Source organism: Salvia splendens, chromosome 7 (assembly GCF_004379255.2).
Source record: "Salvia splendens isolate huo1 chromosome 7, SspV2, whole genome shotgun sequence".
Classification (NCBI taxonomy): domain Eukaryota; kingdom Viridiplantae; phylum Streptophyta; class Magnoliopsida; order Lamiales; family Lamiaceae; genus Salvia; species Salvia splendens.
In genome coordinates, this window is record NC_056038.1 from 28,834,127 (window position 1) to 28,852,213 (window position 18,087).

Consider the following 18,087-nt stretch of genomic DNA (forward strand, 5'->3'; position numbering starts at 1 on the left):
TCGCAGCCGGGTGGGGATGACCCCACGGTACGGAGAAGGTGGACGGACGAGGAGAACGTTGCGCTGTCAAAGGCGTGGGTGAGTGTTTGCGACGATCCTCTTGTTTCTAATAACCAGAGGATCGTCAACGTGTGGGGCAAGGTAGCAGGAGCCTACCAGCTATTTTGCCCGGAGGGGAGGCCACACAACGGGGAGGATTGCCGGAAGGCGTGGAACCGAATCAGGGCTGCCGTCTCCCAATTTTCGGGTTTGTACGCCAACGCCCTCCGCATGCAGAGTAGTGGCCAAACGGAGGACGACTGCAGGAGGATAGCGGAGAAAGCCTTCCCCCAGCCCGGGTTGTATAAGGACTTCACCTACTGGAACTGCTATCTTGTGCTGAACGACTCTGAGAAATTCCGATTAGGTGTCGACGCTGGCTGGCCGAAGAAGCAACGATTGAACTATACCGGGGATTTCAGCGGCAGCAGCGGTGGTTCCCACGACCTCCCCGAGACGGACCAGGTGCTCCCCAACCCTTGTTCGTTCGGCAGCCGACCTCACCCCGCTGGGCAAAAGCGGGCGCAACGGGAGGCGAGGGGGGTCGCCGGGGGTTCCCAGGAGGTCCAGTCGGCATCCCCCTTTGACCGCCAGTCTACAGAGGATCTCAAGTACTTTGCGCGTCAACAAACGCGCCAGATGATGGTGAAGACGTTAGCCGAATGGCAAGCGGCGACGGACCCCCAGGAAAAGAGATTTCTCTTCACATTGCTCGAGAGCATAAATGACGATCTGCGTGGAGGCGGCAGCGGCGGTGGCAACGGAGGCGGCGGTGACAGTGGCGACGGAGGCGGCGGTGGCGACGGCGACGACGGAGGCGAGGGAGTCGGCGAGTGATTTTTTTTTTAAGTAATGTACTTTTTGCGATTTTGAATGTAATTTTTTTTATTAATGTACTTTTTAAAAATTTTTGTACTTTTTTTAATTTATTGTACTTTTTTTTTAAAATTAAAATAGTATTATTAATGTTTCCCGTATATGTCTCGTAAATTAAATTCCGTATATTGTGTTATTAGTGATGTGGCTATTGATGTGGCTGGGCTATTTATGATATGGCTAGGCTATGGCTGAGCTATTTCTGATGTGGCAGGAGGATTTTTAGTATTGATGATGTGGCAGGAGGAGTTTGTGGCTGGGCTATTGCTGGGCTATAACCACTGTGGATGCTCTTATTGGGTCGTCTATAATTTAAAAATCTATTTATTTTTTCTATTTTTAGTATGTAAATTCTATGTTCCACTAACTTTACCACTCACAACTATTATAAAATTAATATTAAAAATTAAACTTATATTCCACTCACTTTTCCATTTATTTTTCTTACAAAGTTAAGCTATTTCTTTAAAATTCATATAAAGTCCAAATGACTCTTTAAATGTGAATGGCGGGAGTACATTAAAATGAATGTCATAAATGTAAAACTGAACATAAATAGTCGTTAGACACTCATCAAATAAAAACAATCAAATTCAATCCTTATGCATAAGCTAATTGTTAAAATATTTCCACTCAAAATTACTAGATCAAGAACTTGAGTTATCTTACATTAATGTGATTTAAGAATTAAATTAAATAATACTAGTATTATTATTAATTTGAATTCATCGGTGGATGCGATCAATAGTCGATGTCTATTATTCCCAATAAGTTGCATTCTAAGTCCTTCTCAGGCTCTTTCATTAAGTCACATGGAGTATATAATACTCCGTTATTAGTCCATTGTCAATCCGTTTCTAGCATAACCGACATGAAGATTAGAGAGAATGAAATCAACATAAGTGCTTACTATATAACAGATATATAAACAATTATTTGCGATGACAAGAAAACAAAGATTTATACCCTTATAAATATAAATATTGAGGAGTGATCAATATTTAACTAATTTTAAGTGTATAATTAGAGAATAATTCTCAGCCACACATCTTAATACTCCAAATTAATCCTATGGCTGAACTATTTTTACATATTTTAATTAAAAAGTAATTAAGAAGGGCATTTTTAGAAACCATATTCTATAGGAGATTCACGCTTCATCCAGATTAGCTCACACAGAATCAAAACACCTACATTTCGGCGACGCCCTCCTCCGCTTCGCCACCGATAAACCTCCATGCTCGTGCCCTCACCTTCTCGTGCTCCTCTTCCACCTCCTACAACTTCATCTCCATATGCGTCATCACCAGCATCTTGCGCAACAACAAGAGAATCCTCTTCTTCCTCGACGGAGTCCATCGCTTCAACAAGACACAACAAGACTTATGCAGATTTGCTACAATCTCCATCGCTCACGCTCATGTTCAACAATCACATCTTGCAAAATATTCATCTCAAGAGCTTATTTCCTCATCTTAATTGTCGATTTCACGAACTGCTATATCACTTTTCATCGCAAGAGCTGATTTCTTCATCGCCGATTGTTAATTTCACGATATGTTATATCAATTTTCATCGCAAGAGCTGATTTCTCCATTGCTAGTAGTCGATTTCATGATATGCTAATTCAGTATTTCATCGCAAGAGTTGATATTTCTATCTCATGAATTTGTGAGCCGATCAAAGATGGTGCACTGTAAGACAAAATAGATCCACTTTACCTTCATTACAGTTCATTCGTAAAAATGCATATGAAGCATATGTTGATGTTAGTATATAATGAAATATGTTTTGAGTGCTTAAATATATAATCACATTATACTACACTATAACAATACACTTCACTCTAAAGGCAGCATACTTCAGTATAAAACCATACAAAATTGTACACACAATATACTTCACTATAAAGTCAATATAGTTCACTATAAATACAATATACTACTTCACTATAAACACAATATACACATTCTACTACAATTTCAATTTCTCTATGAATTTCGACGGTGGAAGTTGCTCTGCCTCCTTCATCCACTGATTATAGTGGAAGTATTTTACCTTTACTGTGAATCAAATTATAGTTATAGTGAAGTATATTATGCATGTCTTATAGTTTTTTTGTTTTTTCATTCCAGTCTAGTATATTGAGGATATAATGAACTATATTGAGCATACAGTGAAGTATATTCTGCATGTCATATAGTGTACTATTTTTTAATTTCAGTGAAGTATATTGTCTATTTAGTGAAGTATATTACCCTCACAGTGAATTATATTTAGCTTATAGATATCAGTGCAATGTATTGGGCATAGAGTGAAGTATATTCTGCATGCCATATAGTGTATATTGTTTTTTTTTATTCTAGTGAAATATATTGTCCACGTAGTGAAGTATATTACCTTCACATTGAATTATATTTAGCTTATAGTGAACTAGAGTATTATGCTTACAGGTAAGTATATATGCTTTATAGTAAAGTAAATAGTCTTTATAGTGAGGTAAATAGGTTCTATAGTGAGGTAAATAGTGAACATGATATTAATGTAAAATAAAAACTAGCTATTGAATTTAAATGAAATGAATGGGCTTTGTAATGAACTAAATGACACACATTATGAGCTACATCAAGTTTATACAATTTTTCATGAACGCTTGGAGTTTACAATTATTTTTTCCACATCTATGTCCATGTTTTTGCTACATTCTTCATAATGCTTTGATGTTGTCGCAATATCTTATTGTGGAGACCTATCTTCCCTATTCTTTGTCCATCTTTAAGCAGAAGCTTCTGTATCTTGTTTTGGAGGTATATCCTCTCTATTCTTCGACCTTCTTTCTGTAATAGCTACCCCATTTGTTAAATCTTTATCAACAATTGGTTGTTTCATTTGTTCTACATAATTACATAAAATTAGAAGATTCATTCTTTTCACATACATATATTTCACTGTATGCACAATATACGTCACTATATCCTCAATATATTTCACTGGAATAAAGAAATAGAACACTATAGGCATGCATCATATACTTCACAATATGCCCAATATAGTTCACTATATCCTCAATATATTTCACTGGAATATAAAAACAGAACACTATAACACATGCATCATATACCTCAATATATGTGCAATATAAAGTTCATTATATCCTCAATATACTTCACTGAAACGAAAAAATAAAACACTATAAGGATGCATCATATACTTCACTAAAACCATAATTTGATTCACTATAAGCATGGATTACAAACACTTCACTCTAAGCATGGAATACTTCACTTTAAGTACATTTTACTTCACTGAAATGAAAAAATAGTGCACGATAAGCATAAATCACAAACACTTCACTCTAACCATAGAGTACTTCACTCTAAGCGCATTTTACTTCACTGAAATGATAAAATAGAGCACTATAAGCATGCATCACAAACACTTCACTCTAACCATGGAATGCTTCACTCTAAGCACATTTTACTTCACTGAAATGATAAAATAGTGCACTATAAGCATGGATCACAAACACTTCACTCTAAGCATGAAATACTTCACTCTAAGCACGTTTTACTTCACTGAAATGAAAAAACAGAGCAATATAAGCATGGATCACAAACACTTCACTCAAAACATGAGATACTTCACTCTAAGCACATTTTACTTCACTGAAATGATAAAATAATGCAATATAAGCATGGATCACAAACACTTCACTCTAAGCATGGAATAATTCACTCTAAGCACGTTTTACTTCACTGAAATGAAAAAACATAGCAATATACGCATGGATCACAAACACTTCACTCTAAGCATGAAATACTTCACTCTAAGCACGTTTTACTTCACTGAAATGAAAAAACATAGCAATATAAGCATGGATCACAAACACTTCACTCTAACCATGGAATACTTCACTCTAAGCACGTTTTACTTCACTGAAATGATAAAATATAGCACTATAAGCATGCATCACAAACACTTCACTCTAACCATGGAATGCTTCACTCTAAGCACATTTTACTTCACTGAAATGATAAAATAGTGCACTACAAGCATGGATCACAAACACTTCACTCTAAGCATGGAATATTTCACTCTAAGCCCGTTTTACTTCACTGAAATGATAAAATAGTGCAATATAAGCATGGATCACAAACACTTCACTCTAAGCATGGAATACTTCACTCTAAACACGTTTTACTTCACTGTAATGATAAAATAGTGCAATATAAGCATGGATCGCAAAGACTTCACTATAACCATGGAATACTTCACTAAAATGAAAAAACAGAGCAATATCAAGATGCATCATATACATCACTATAACCGTAATTTGAATCACTGTTAAGCATAGTATGACTCCATGTAGAGTTAATATACTTTATTCATATGTCAAAACAGTATACTCACGTTTCTACATTCTAGTTCATTGTAAACCGAAATGAATAAGCATAATATGACTCCATCGTTAAACAGACTCCATCACTATAAGCATAATATGACTCCATCGTTAAACTGAAATGCAAATAAAATCGGTAAAATGAATCGTTCCTCTAATAAATATGCCGACAAACTTACGCTTATGAATTGAAGGCATTAGATATGTTGAATCGAAGGCAACGACAGAATGAGCAACCAGAAGGAGGTGCCAAAAAAGTGAATCAAATGAACTTTAGGCGCAGCTGAAGAAGGCGGCGGCGATGACATAGAGTTGTCGTTTATGAGTGAGAATTGGTAGAGAATTCAACCAGAAGAGAGAAATCGGTGGAGAATCGATGGAGAATTCGTGTGGAAGCGGAGAATTGATGGAGAATTCGAGCGAAAGAGGGGGATCGGTGGAGAATCGATGGAGAAGTCGAGCAGAAGAGATGGCGGGCAGAAGAAAATTAATCTAAATAAGAGGAATTCAAGTTTTAATCCCAACTTTGTTTGTTAAATGGCTATTTTACCCGCCTTTTTATAGTGAACCAACTCTTGCTTATAGTGAAGTAATTTTTTGGACCAATTTCGAAATCCTACACTGAATTTCAGCCCTTGATTTCTTAATCTTGTGGTTGAAATTTATTCCCTAGTTATACACTTAAGGGAAACTTGCCCTATATCACTGCTCTATAAATATTAATAGATATTTATTCGATCATTTGGCACAAAGTAAACACATATTTATTCGATCATTTGGCACAAAGTAAACGTCAAAAATTTGCACCGATTTTAAAAACGACGTATTAGGTAGCAATCTGGTAGCGCAAAATGTGGCGCAATTTTAGAACACTGGAACTTGATCATTTATCCAATCACCATATCCTAATTGATTAATTCATCACATCATCATTATTAATAACAATTTGAATTTGAGGCCCATCACTCCATCACCTATTTTTGTAAGAGAGAGATCCATAAATTATGAGTGGAAGGGGAGGAAGCACTATACCCCACTCATGTACATGCTGAGAATTTTCCAGTTACATTATATGGCACAACTGATATTTCAAAAGATTTCTTTATGTATATTGTGGCTGAGAAATGAGAATAATAACATGCTCGTGTTATGGCAATGCTTCATTGTGACATATCAAACTATGCTTAGTTTCCAATAATAGATGCAACATTCTTTCTTGTCCTAAATATTACCAATACCCATTTTCTTGTGTCGGCATTAATCTTAATTTTAACTAGATAGTTAACAAAAATTCAGTGGTCTAGACATTGTTACGTGTGTCCAGGTAGAACAAAACTAATCGTGACGGGCTGTTGTTAGGACCCAACTCTCGATCCATCATAGCGCCTCTCCTGCAGCTGTGGGGACTCTTTTATGAAGAAACCTAATCCTAATTCTGGTCACTTATTTGAGCAAAAAAAAGCTAATGAAGAAAGATTAGACGAAGTCCTCAAACAATTATGGTTTCCTTCAATCTATGTATACAAATTTGAATGAGAAAGGGAATATTGGATTGCGACTTTTACAATGCAGAATGACTGCTTTATCAACACGAACACGAATGAGGCCAAATTAAGTCTCTCCTAAACACACGAGGAGGTACCAAAACCCAATCTACTCTTACCAATATCAAACTCCCAGAAATGATTCTGCTGCAAAATATTCCCAACAACAGAGGCACCCGGCCACGCCGCGGCCGCAAATCCAAGGCACTTTACCCCGGGAGCAGCATCGATCACGTAGCTCTTCACCGGTGGCTCGAACCTCGCCCCATCCACGAAATGCAGCACCAGCCTCGGCACCATTGCCGCATCAAACCCGGTCGAGTTGAAGCAGTACTCAAGGGGCCCGATATCCAAATCCAGACGCTTGAAGCCCTGCAGCGACTCCCGCAGAGCAGCCATCACGGGCTGATAAGCCGGCTGCGTCAGCACCGTGAGGCTCGTGCCCGAGTCCACTATCGCACCACCAACACTGCTCAAGTCCCACACCTCGGCCGGGATATCGAGCATGACCCCCCCGACAGAGATGCCTTTCACGTTGACGGCGTAGAACGGATTGATCACGCCCAGCACGAGCTCCGTGTACCGCATTCTCACCACGGAGATGTTCACCTCCTTGTGGGACCCGAATATGAGATAGCTCGACACATTCTTGGGGCTCAAGTGATCCACCAGGCAGTACGAGAACTTGCCCCCGAATCTCGCCGCGGCCTTCACGGCCAGCGAGTAGTTGCTGTATCCCAATCCCATCACGCCGTCCGCGGCCACAAAGCTCTGGCCGCGGGCGGACTCGCTGCAGCCAACGAGGACGTCGTGCAGCCTGGCCTTCCTCCCGTTGGTCAGGCTGAACGTGACGGTCTCGTTGGCGAATACGCCCAGAGTGGCTGACCCATCCGAGTACCTAATCATGTGAAATGAAAAAAAATATCAGACTAGTTCAAGTGCAATTAAACAGTAGAGGCATGTGGTAAACCGCCATTATTGCGATGTTGGATTTAGGTAAGAGCTGTAATGACTACACCGGCAAGAATTTGCAGGGTTGCTCACACAAAATTGTACTACTACTAGTCAGCATTTATAGCGATGAATATTTAATTACGAAGGTCCACATTTTTCTGTGCCGTATACCTCTTAATATGGGTAGATTATTCAGCTAGCCACATTTGCTTTGTAATTTAGCGAGCAAGAATAAATGAATGTTCTGATTCCATGAGTTATGAAAAAATAAATCAATATTTATATTTGGTTAACCACGTGGTGGTGGTGTCAGAAAGAGGAGTGACTCAGTGACCTAACAAACATTAGACGGATGGACAGACATTGCTGAATCTGAGAGAAAATCTAAGATAGGGTGCTACTTGCTGTCAATTCAATTAAAAAAGAAAAAAAAAGCATCGTTATCATAATATCCATGTCATTTAATTAACTTAATCCCAACACTTAATTAGCTAATCATAAGTTAATAATTAATCAGATAGTAAAAACAATGGTCCTTCTACTTTTGCATTCACATGTGTGCATCCGTGATGAATCAGAGTTTGCACATTACTCAGCATGGGAAGAAAATCCAATATTTTAATTAAAAAAAGTGTGTGTGTGTGTAACTACCTGTAATCATATGAGCATGGGTCGAGAGGAGAAGGGCAGCGAGAGAGAGAGAAGAGATTAGCAAGATCAGTCTTGCAGATTGTGGAAGAGCAGGGGACAGTCCTGAAGGAGGAGGAGCGATCCGCGCGGAAGACGCGGCGGCGGTGTCTGGACCCACATGATCTGGCGCCGCGGCACTTGTATCTGCAATTGCTCCAAGTCAGGTCGCTCCCCGTGTCAGCGATCAGCACCACCTTCTGCGCCGGCGATCCCACTCTCATCTTCACCAGGTACTGCCCCGCGCCGTAGTCGGCGCCGGAATGAATCGAAAGCTCGCCGGAAGAATGCTCCGCTCCGCCGCCGCGGCTCCCATTGTTGCAAGCCGGCTCGTACCGATTCTCCCGGACTTGCCGCCTCCCCGCGCCCTGTTTTAGCCTCACTCTCCTCGATATCGCGCGCACGCGAATCGCGTCGCTGTGCGCTAACTCCCGCAGGCGCTCCAGCAGAGCGCCGCCCCCGGGATGCAGATCGTGGCGGTGAATGAGCTCATATTTCACCCCTTGGTGTCCATTGACAGAATCAGCAATGAAGAAGATGAAAAGCAGAGAGTGTAGGATAGACATAAGTATATTAAGTGTGCAAGTAGAAAATGATATGATGAAGCAATGAAGAAATTGGGTATTTGTTTGGGGGGCGGGGACGGGCGGGTATCGATTTTGGAGGGGGGAAAGGACAGAGATATATACGCATAAAAATGAAGCGAGGTGGGGGCGAGCAATCATAGAGATGGGTGTTCTATTTTATTTAAATATTCTTAACTGGATTTATATATCTATATCTAAATGCACATCTTTGTTGGTGTTTTTCTATCGCTCTGGCATACATGCATATTTATCAGTTTTATTTAAAGCCATTATTTATTGTGGTTGATTTTATCACACACTGAGTCCTTGTCCTTGTCTTGGCTCTGCCTATCTCCATATCATATAAATTAGGCCAAATGGTTTTTAAATTGTGTAAATATTTGTGATATTTATGCGATTTTTCGCAAACCTTAAGAACTTTGACTATCGAGCGAGCCTATTTCCGTGGTTTAAAATTCTGATGAAAATGATCCAACATGCAAGTCCGTATATGAGATGTCAAAAATTAAGTTGAATTGATAAGTCAATTTATCAAAACAGCATCTTGGATTTATCCCAAATTGAAACTAGCGTAACAAGTTGAATTGTGAGATAACAATTCAGAAATCTAGCGTGACAAAATTAAAATGAAGTGCGTCATTTTAAATACGTATTAAAAATAAAATAAATTATTTATCTTCTCATGTCTACTATTTCATCGAAGCAATCGCAGGCTTTGTTTGCCACTATAAGCATTTTAGAGTTATCAAGTCAATTTCGATTGCATTCAAATCCTGAATCATGAGAAATTTACTACATGATCAAAGTTCATAATTCTTGCAATGAACTTTTTAATTCATGAAAAATATTTAATTTTGTCCAAAGCTCGTGATCGAGAGCTAGATCATTTGCCCTCTCAAATATTATCTCCCTCCATATTTGCGTAAAACCTCATCTAACAATAGAATAATCATCGTGTTTCTTTTACATGTATTTCTGGGCACATATACTTACACGTGTGTTGATCTAAACACAAATGGCGTTCTATAATATATATAGTTGATTGATATTGAAAAAATAAATTAGTAGTACTATATGTTACATTTAATATCATTTAATCTAGTATCTGTATATATTGATGATTAGATATTTAAGGTGTTAATTTTTGTAGTATAATAAAATATGCCCGCAAAAAAGTACTTCATGCAGGACAATATCATGTACTATTACTTTAAAGTAGGATATATAAATCTTGATTATTTATTTAAATATAAAAAAATCAAGAACTTTTATCACTCGCTTTATATATAAGAGGAAAACGACGTTCAACAGTATTTGACGATCTCTATAAGTTATAACAATCAACTTTTATCGATTCAAAAAAAAAGAAACTATCTTTAAAGCAGTTGCCTTTTATGCAGCAAGGTATAAAGCATATTTAGTTTATCATTATCTAGTAATTAATTCAGTTTCCTTGAATGCTAAACTATCATTAATATGCAGCAACATAGTCTTGATTCTAATTATAGACTACTTGATTTTGACTAAGTAAACGACAAATAATAATGGTAGAATTAACCGTGTTTAATAACAGTGCAAAGGGTTGAAAACTTGTGGGAAACTGAATTAGATACTTTTGATTAACATGGCCTGACTTTTTACAGCTTACCAGCTGGCAGACTGATTTAGCTAAAATATAATCAGCCCCCTTCACAGCTCAACACGAAATCCATAATTCATACTCATAATCGAATAAATTATGAAATTTATGTCCCATTCTCGATTAATTAAACTCTAAGAAGCTCCAAAAAATATATTGGAAATTACTACGCGTGGCGGTCGGTGGAAGTTGAATATATTGGTTTTTGGTTGAGATTTGGATTTTTATTTCTTACAATGACCTAATATCACACGTAATGAAATAGATCTTATTCGATAATAAGATAATGAAATGGTGATTTAGTGATGAATGATGATGGATGATACAAGTGGGATTATATTAATAAGGAGAATATATATGGTATATATAAAGTAATTAAAAGGTCAAGGACATTTGGTTAAAAATGAAGCTGGCAAGGTGCAGAGGTCGGATATAACATGTGCAAATCTCACTCATCGCCTAGCTGTCTTTTGTATTTCACATTTTTCACCTAATTAATTTCATGTATTTATTGACCAAACCAACCAATATACCCATTTACTCCGTTAGATATGCGGATTAGCTGTGTACATACTCTATTTCGATAGTTAAATTGAACGTGTGATTTTGTAAATACTAAAACTCGATTTTCTTATGTCTCACTTTATATATAACATAAATTTCCAATTCCACCGTAATTAAGCACAATCAAACGTGGCAATTTATCATTTGTCAGTACCACATAGTAATAAACAGTAGTATTAATTCCGCTCTTTTAAGTAATGTGCTTTTGGTTTCTACTTGTTTTATTATGGGTTGTTCATGGATGATATTCATAAACTGTACTTCCTTCGTCCGTGATTAGTAGTCTTAATAGAGTTCTGCACGACTTTTAGAAATATAAATAAAAGTGAGTGGAAAAATATAGTGGATAGTGAGTCTCATTAATTTTTATATATACCATTTTCGTCTCACTCTAATGGACGTTTCACTCTAAACAACACATTTCTAAATATAAAAACATTACTTTCTCTATTTTTTGCTCTCTTTCTTTCGTATTTAATTCTTTCTACTTTACTCGTAAAACAACACTATATAAAATTTTGTGCTAAATAAAAATGCTCTACTTAAAGCGGACGGTGGGAGTATTGAAATAAGTTAGTATAGTGTGGATCTTAGTTATCATTTATAATCAAATTAGTAAGCTGTGGTTCTTAATTGCGGACGGATCGAAATAGAAAACTCCTAATCACAGACTGAGGAAGTACTCTATAATATTACTATCATATGCTTTTATACATCCTAATTATAGTGTTCCTTTTTTTCAATTGAGTTCTACTTCCGTATTGGATTTTTGCAATTGATTGCAACAAAATCAGATCCTGGCATTTGTTTAAACATATTTATTTCTATGTCGATGGCAATATCGATTTTAGTTCGCAAATTTATTTTCTTGCATCCATCCATTATAACGCACCCCTCCATCCATATGTGTAAGTTTTTCATATTTTTTGCAGCGTGTCTTAGATAAACATAGATACTATAGGCTCCTCTTTTTTTTTGTTTAATATAATTGATAATTAATTACTATGGATTATAGTACAAGTTAGCATCCATATATGTGATTGTCCCTTTGAACAATGAGACTCTTTTTAATTTTCACCACCACTTTCTCTTAAACCAATGGGTTATAGCTAGCGCAGTTGGCAGAGCATAACTGTAGTGACCTTGAGGTTACGAGTTCAAACTCCGTCACTCGTTGGAAGACTTTCACCCTTAATCTACAAACCCGGTCAAGCAAAATTAGTCGAATTCCGCCAAGGATAGGTTCGGTACACCTAAGAAAAAATAATATTGAATTCGAGTTTTCGGATGCAATATTATTTTCATTTATAATGACATTATAATTGAGAAAAGTGATATTGGAGATATGCATATGGATGCGGTGGTGAGTAGGTGGTGAGTAATTGTTGGGGCTGAGCAGTTTGACCCCTTATTCTGCGCCATGTTACGACTGAGATTCCTCCATTTCAAGAATGCCATAATTTTGGCTTTTCTACAACTTTGGTTTGCACTGCCTCATTGCGCAAGCTAACTCTTCATGCATTCATCACCTCCTCTACATATATGTCCAAATTATTTAAAGGACATTGATAGTACAACTACTATATTCAATTATGCTATGTGATACGATTATTATTATTATTATTATTATTATTATTATTATTATTATTATTATTATTATTATTATTATTATTATTTAGTTAGTTAGTTAATTATGGATTTGTATATCTTTTGTCTTGCTTATTAAGTTAGTATCCACTATTATAAATAGTGGACATTGCTATTCATATTATTCATTCAAGAAATAAAATACTCTTTTTACGCTATTTATCGTTTTTCTCTCGTGCACAAAGCACGAACCCTAGATTTCGACGCCGGATTGATCGACGGGCAAAGCTCCTGCGACGTTCGACGCGATTTCCTATAGTTAAGGAACTTTATCCTTAACAAGTGGTGCTTTCATTCTCAAACTCATGGCCGAAGTCAATTTTTGTTCATGGTGGGAGATATCGCAAGCATTTGAAGGCTTGCAATTGAATTCAACAGCAGCAACGTGGGAGAATATTCTCACTAGGCTCGCCCGGCTCGAAACCTAATTGGTTGAGCATAAGCGCAGGGTAGCAGCAACGCACTCTCCGCTCCCGCCCGAACCTGATCCACCCGACCAACCCCAGCTGTACACCGCCGCACAGCCACCTCACGCGCCCTACCAGCCACCGTTGCAGCCCGTATATCAACCCTCGCACCATCCGATCAGAGCGTTAAATCAACAACCATCATATCCATATCCAAAGGATGGGCGCCTCCACCCACAACACCATCCCTACCAAGCCCGTCAGCCCACTTCCTGGGACCCGCCATGGCTGCGCCAAGAAACTGCGTATCAGCAACCATCGTCCTACGAGCCAGATTTGTACTCGCCACCACCACCCTCTTGTTGGGACCCGCCAAGGTTGCGCACGCAGCAGGGATACTCACCATATGATCAGTCTTATCAACCGCCTCAGCAGCCACAACCACCCCCGCAACACTCACCGTCCTGCTGGTGTCCACCGACAGCCACGCCGCTGCCCACTGCTGCTGTCCCGATCTCAACCCCTGCCAATGGATTTGTTGAAATCCAACATTTACCGCGTCCACCGGAGCATGCCCAATTTCAAATTTTCGCTGAACCTATCTCCGATTCCAGTGACGTAGAGATGTTGATCATGGAAGAGGTTCGGACAGAAGAATTGCCTCCGATTGAGGTGATAGACGAGGAGGATGGCTCCATTGAGGATGGATTTGATTATTCCACCGAGAAGATTCTTGATTCTTCTGCTGGTTTTTGTGGAGTTGAAAAGGCTGAGAAGGAGACGAAACCCAGTCAGGATCACAAGCGAGAGGAGGAACAAGTTCAAGGGCAGTTTGAGTGCTCGATGCAACTGAATGTTTTTCCAATCAAGGTTCTTCAAGCTAAGGTTGATTTGGGTAATTCCATGAGGTACAACGCGTCAATGGAATTATTGAGTGATTCATCACATGTTAAGAATGTTGCAAATATGAATCATCGATTAACATCACTCGATGTCGATGCCCGTTTGATTCCTCCGCAAAATGACACTCTATGCTTGAGCATTCATGGACGCATTCACAAGATTTTAAAACTGAATTGTCATGTTCATAAGGGTCATCCCTTTGTGATTTTTGATGGAGATGATGCAGAGAGAAGCCCAACTATTCGGTTTATGTTTGACCCAGGAGGATTCCTCGACGCTCATCGTTGCTTCATGGTTCCCACCTTGAGGACAAGGTGGATTTCAACCGTGGGGGAGTTGATACGATGATTATTATTATTATTATTATTTAGTTAGTTAGTTAATTATGGATTTGCATATATTTTCCATATCTTTTGTCTTGCTCATTAAGTTAGTATCCACTATTATAAATAGTGGACATTGTTATTCATATTATTCATTCAAGAAATAAAATACTCTTTTTACGCTATTTATCGTTTTTCTCTCGTGCACAAAGCACGAACCCTAGATTTCGACGCCGGATTGATCGACGGGCAAAGCTCCCGCGACGTTCGGCGCGATTTCCTATCGTTAAGGAATTTCCTTAACACTATGCATATACTATATCTTAATTATCAATTCCGATTCTACTTTTGCCATTGCTGTCTTACTCTATTTTGGCTCTATTTTTTTCACCTTTTCTGGTTTTAGACAATCGACTTTTACTACATATACTAACACCTAACTGTACTAGCTATGTCACAACACATATATCACTCTCGCAATCAGCTATTCTAAGTATGTCATCAATGTCTCGATAAGCCTAAGTCTTTCACATCTTGTTTTTCAAATGTGATTTACTTATTACACATCAAATATTTGCCGCTTTATAGTATTGCATACAAACCAGTGCTCCAGTATGAACTGAACTATTATTATTATTATTATTATTATTATTATTATTATTATTATTATTATTATTATTATTATTATTATTATTATTGTTATTATTATTATTATTGTGATATTTTTTATTGGTCAATCAATATAGTATTTATTAATTGAATATGTTCTCTTGTCTAAAAGAAATAAATAGTGAAACTGATCCAGATCAGAATTAATGCAGGTCCAACTTTAATTAGACTAAGGATGCTTATAAAAGCTAAAGATTAAGCCATCTTGTATTTAGCCCAATTGTTGTAGCCCAATTGTGTGGATCAATACACATTATTTTACGAACAAATACAGTGTAATGACTAATGAGCAATACGACTTGGTACGCTATATGGAACTATATATAGACATCTGAAACTTATCATATCGAATGGATGTAAAATATTAAACTTTTATCAAATTCTAATGTTACGTGCTCCCTTAGTCCTCTAAAAATAAAAACTATTTCTTTATTGATTTGTAAGAAATTTTCTTTCTTTATAATAGAAATTAGACTCATTTTCCACTAACACACTTTTCTTTCTATATCTCTCACTTTATCAATTTTTCATTAAAATTTGTGTCATTTCTAAAGTTTCTATTTTTAGGGGATGGGAGAGAGTATTATTATTAAAATTTATACTATGAGGAGTACTACATTATTGATTAATAGCATAGTAATTAAATATTACTCCCTCCATCTCTCAAGAATATGCACTATTTCCTTTTTAGTCTGTCCCACAAGAATATGCACTTTCCAATTTTGAAATTTATTTTCTCTCTAATGAGGTGAGACACATTCCCCACTAAAAATACTTTAATTACTTTTTCTCTCTACATCTCTCTTACTTTACCAATTTTGTATTAAACCCGTGTTGAATCCAAAGTGCACTTTCTCTGGAGAATGAGGGAGTATGATTTTACAACAAATTAAGAATCTAACACTGACATAGCTTATAGGAATAACTTAATTAACACACTCGAATATCAACCAAAACGATGTCATGTTGTCGACACTAAAAATGGCGTCATATAGGACTAACAAATAGTACCAGTGGTTGAAATATAAACTACTAATTCAATCACAAAGGAAAAAATAAAGAGATTGCAGATTAAACAATGACATAACAAAATATTAAAAATAAATAATCAGCAATTGAATTAAATTTGCAAAATTTAAAAAAAAAATCCATTCGAAAAATAAAATCAATAAACAAAAACTTAATTAAAATAGCGAACTAGAAATAATTAACAACCAAAAATCGAAAAATAAATTAAAACAATAAATCACTAAAATATGAATAAAATTTCAAACTGAAAAATAAGCCATCAACTAAATGTCGGACAATAAACTTGATCAACAAGAATGAATTAAAATTGCAAATTTAAAACAATTTTATTACCAGAATATCGGGAAAATAGAACAAGGATAGTTTACAATTAACAAAGAAACGCTAGAGGAGGGCTTGAACTATTCCAGCTTCTGCTTGTTTACGAACTCAATAGTTGATTAGACGTAATATAAGCCTTTGTTCCGTATATTATTGTTTAATTAATTCTGTGGCTATAGGTAGGTGCTCCTTCCGTTTCTTCGTTAATAGAAGCATATCTTTTTTGCATGGAAATTAAAAATAGTGTGTTAAGTTGATAGAAAATAAAGTAAGAGAAATTAATAAAAAATAAAATAAAAGAAAAAATTATTTTTTATTAAAAATATAAATAACTTCATAATCTTGAAACTTTTTAAAATATAAAAAATACTCCCTTCGTCCTACTTTAGGAGTCCCATTTGAATTCGACACAGGTTTTAAGAAATATAATGGAAAGTTGGTGAAAAAAGATAGTGATAGTGAGTTCTACTTTTATATATTAATTTTATAATAAAATATGAGTGGAAAAAAGTTAGAGGAATGTGGGGCCTATTACCATTTATGAAATATTCCTATCGAGACTCCTAAAGTGAGATATCCAAACATGATAAATTGAGATTCTTAAAGTGGGACGGAGGAAATAATTATTCAATTAACATGGAATCGGATGTTTAAATAAATTTCCTCCAATTTGAAGAATATGTCCCATAATTCTAAGCGGCGAGGATGAAATACTCCCTCCATTCCAAATTACTTGAGTCGTATTTCATTTTGAATTGTCCAAAGTTATTTGAATCATTTCTCTTTTTGACTAAAAACAAAAATCCAATCACTCTTACTTTATCCATCCTTTTACTTTACCTTCTTTTCTCTCTCTGACTTTGTTCTTTCTTTTATTTTATTTAACTTACTAAGCACAACTTTCTTAAATTTTGTGCCGAAAAGAAACGTTTCAAGTAACGTGGGACAAAGGAAATATTATCTTTATTAGGTTCAATTTTCATTAGTGTGTGGATATAGACAAACATCCGATTGAAAAAGATTGGGCTGCAGTTGCACTTGCAGCCACGTGTAGATAGAGTAGAAACGTGCAGGAGATTTGAGTGTTGGGAGCAGATAAATATCCGCCGATGGATTGAAATGGCGAAATATATATGTGTACATAGTATAAATTAATAAGGGCATGCAAGCGTAGATATAGGAAGAAAAGACGATGTCGGGAGCACAAGGAGCACAGCCGCCGGAATCATTCACGGCGACGACGTACGAATCAGTGGAAGGTGGTCAGAACAAGACTCGGTGTGATCCGCGGTCAAAGGAGGACGCTGGTGGGATTCAAATCGACAAAATTCAGGATAAAGTGGAGGACGCCGCCGGTTTGGGCGGACCTGTGTTTGGAGGCAGCAAGGACGACGACGACAATAAGGATGATTTGGGCGTTACCGGCACCGCCTAGCTCTAGCCCAACTACGTAGTACTACTACTAGTATCTCGCCTCTATGTTTTGTTTTCTATGATCA

The 18,087-nt window shown here is 36.9% G+C and overlaps 1 protein-coding gene across 1 annotated transcript; it reads right to left on the reverse strand.

Moving 5' to 3' along the window:
• Window positions 1-6,790: 6,790 nt before the first annotated feature.
• On the reverse strand, window positions 6,791-9,192 carry LOC121742571 (aspartic proteinase NANA, chloroplast). The gene is made up of 2 exons (XM_042135750.1): window positions 8,464-9,192; window positions 6,791-7,756 (listed from the first exon to the last, which is right to left on the reverse strand). The coding sequence occupies exons 1-2, from the start codon at window positions 9,063-9,065 to the stop codon at window positions 6,937-6,939; spliced, it is 1,422 nt and encodes a 473-aa protein (XP_041991684.1). The 5' UTR covers window positions 9,066-9,192; the 3' UTR covers window positions 6,791-6,936.
• Window positions 9,193-18,087: the final 8,895 nt, after the last annotated feature.

What these genes read in the sequence shown, in the direction of transcription:
- LOC121742571 (XM_042135750.1), bottom strand. Translation starts at nt 9,065, where the DNA reads ATGTCTATCCTACACTCTCTGCTTTTCATCTTCTTCATTGCTGATTCT. An exon ending in CCATGCTCATATGATTACAG is followed by an intron (nt 7,757 to 8,463) that starts GTAGTTACACAC and finishes TCACATGATTAG; the next exon opens with GTACTCGGATGGGTCAGCCA.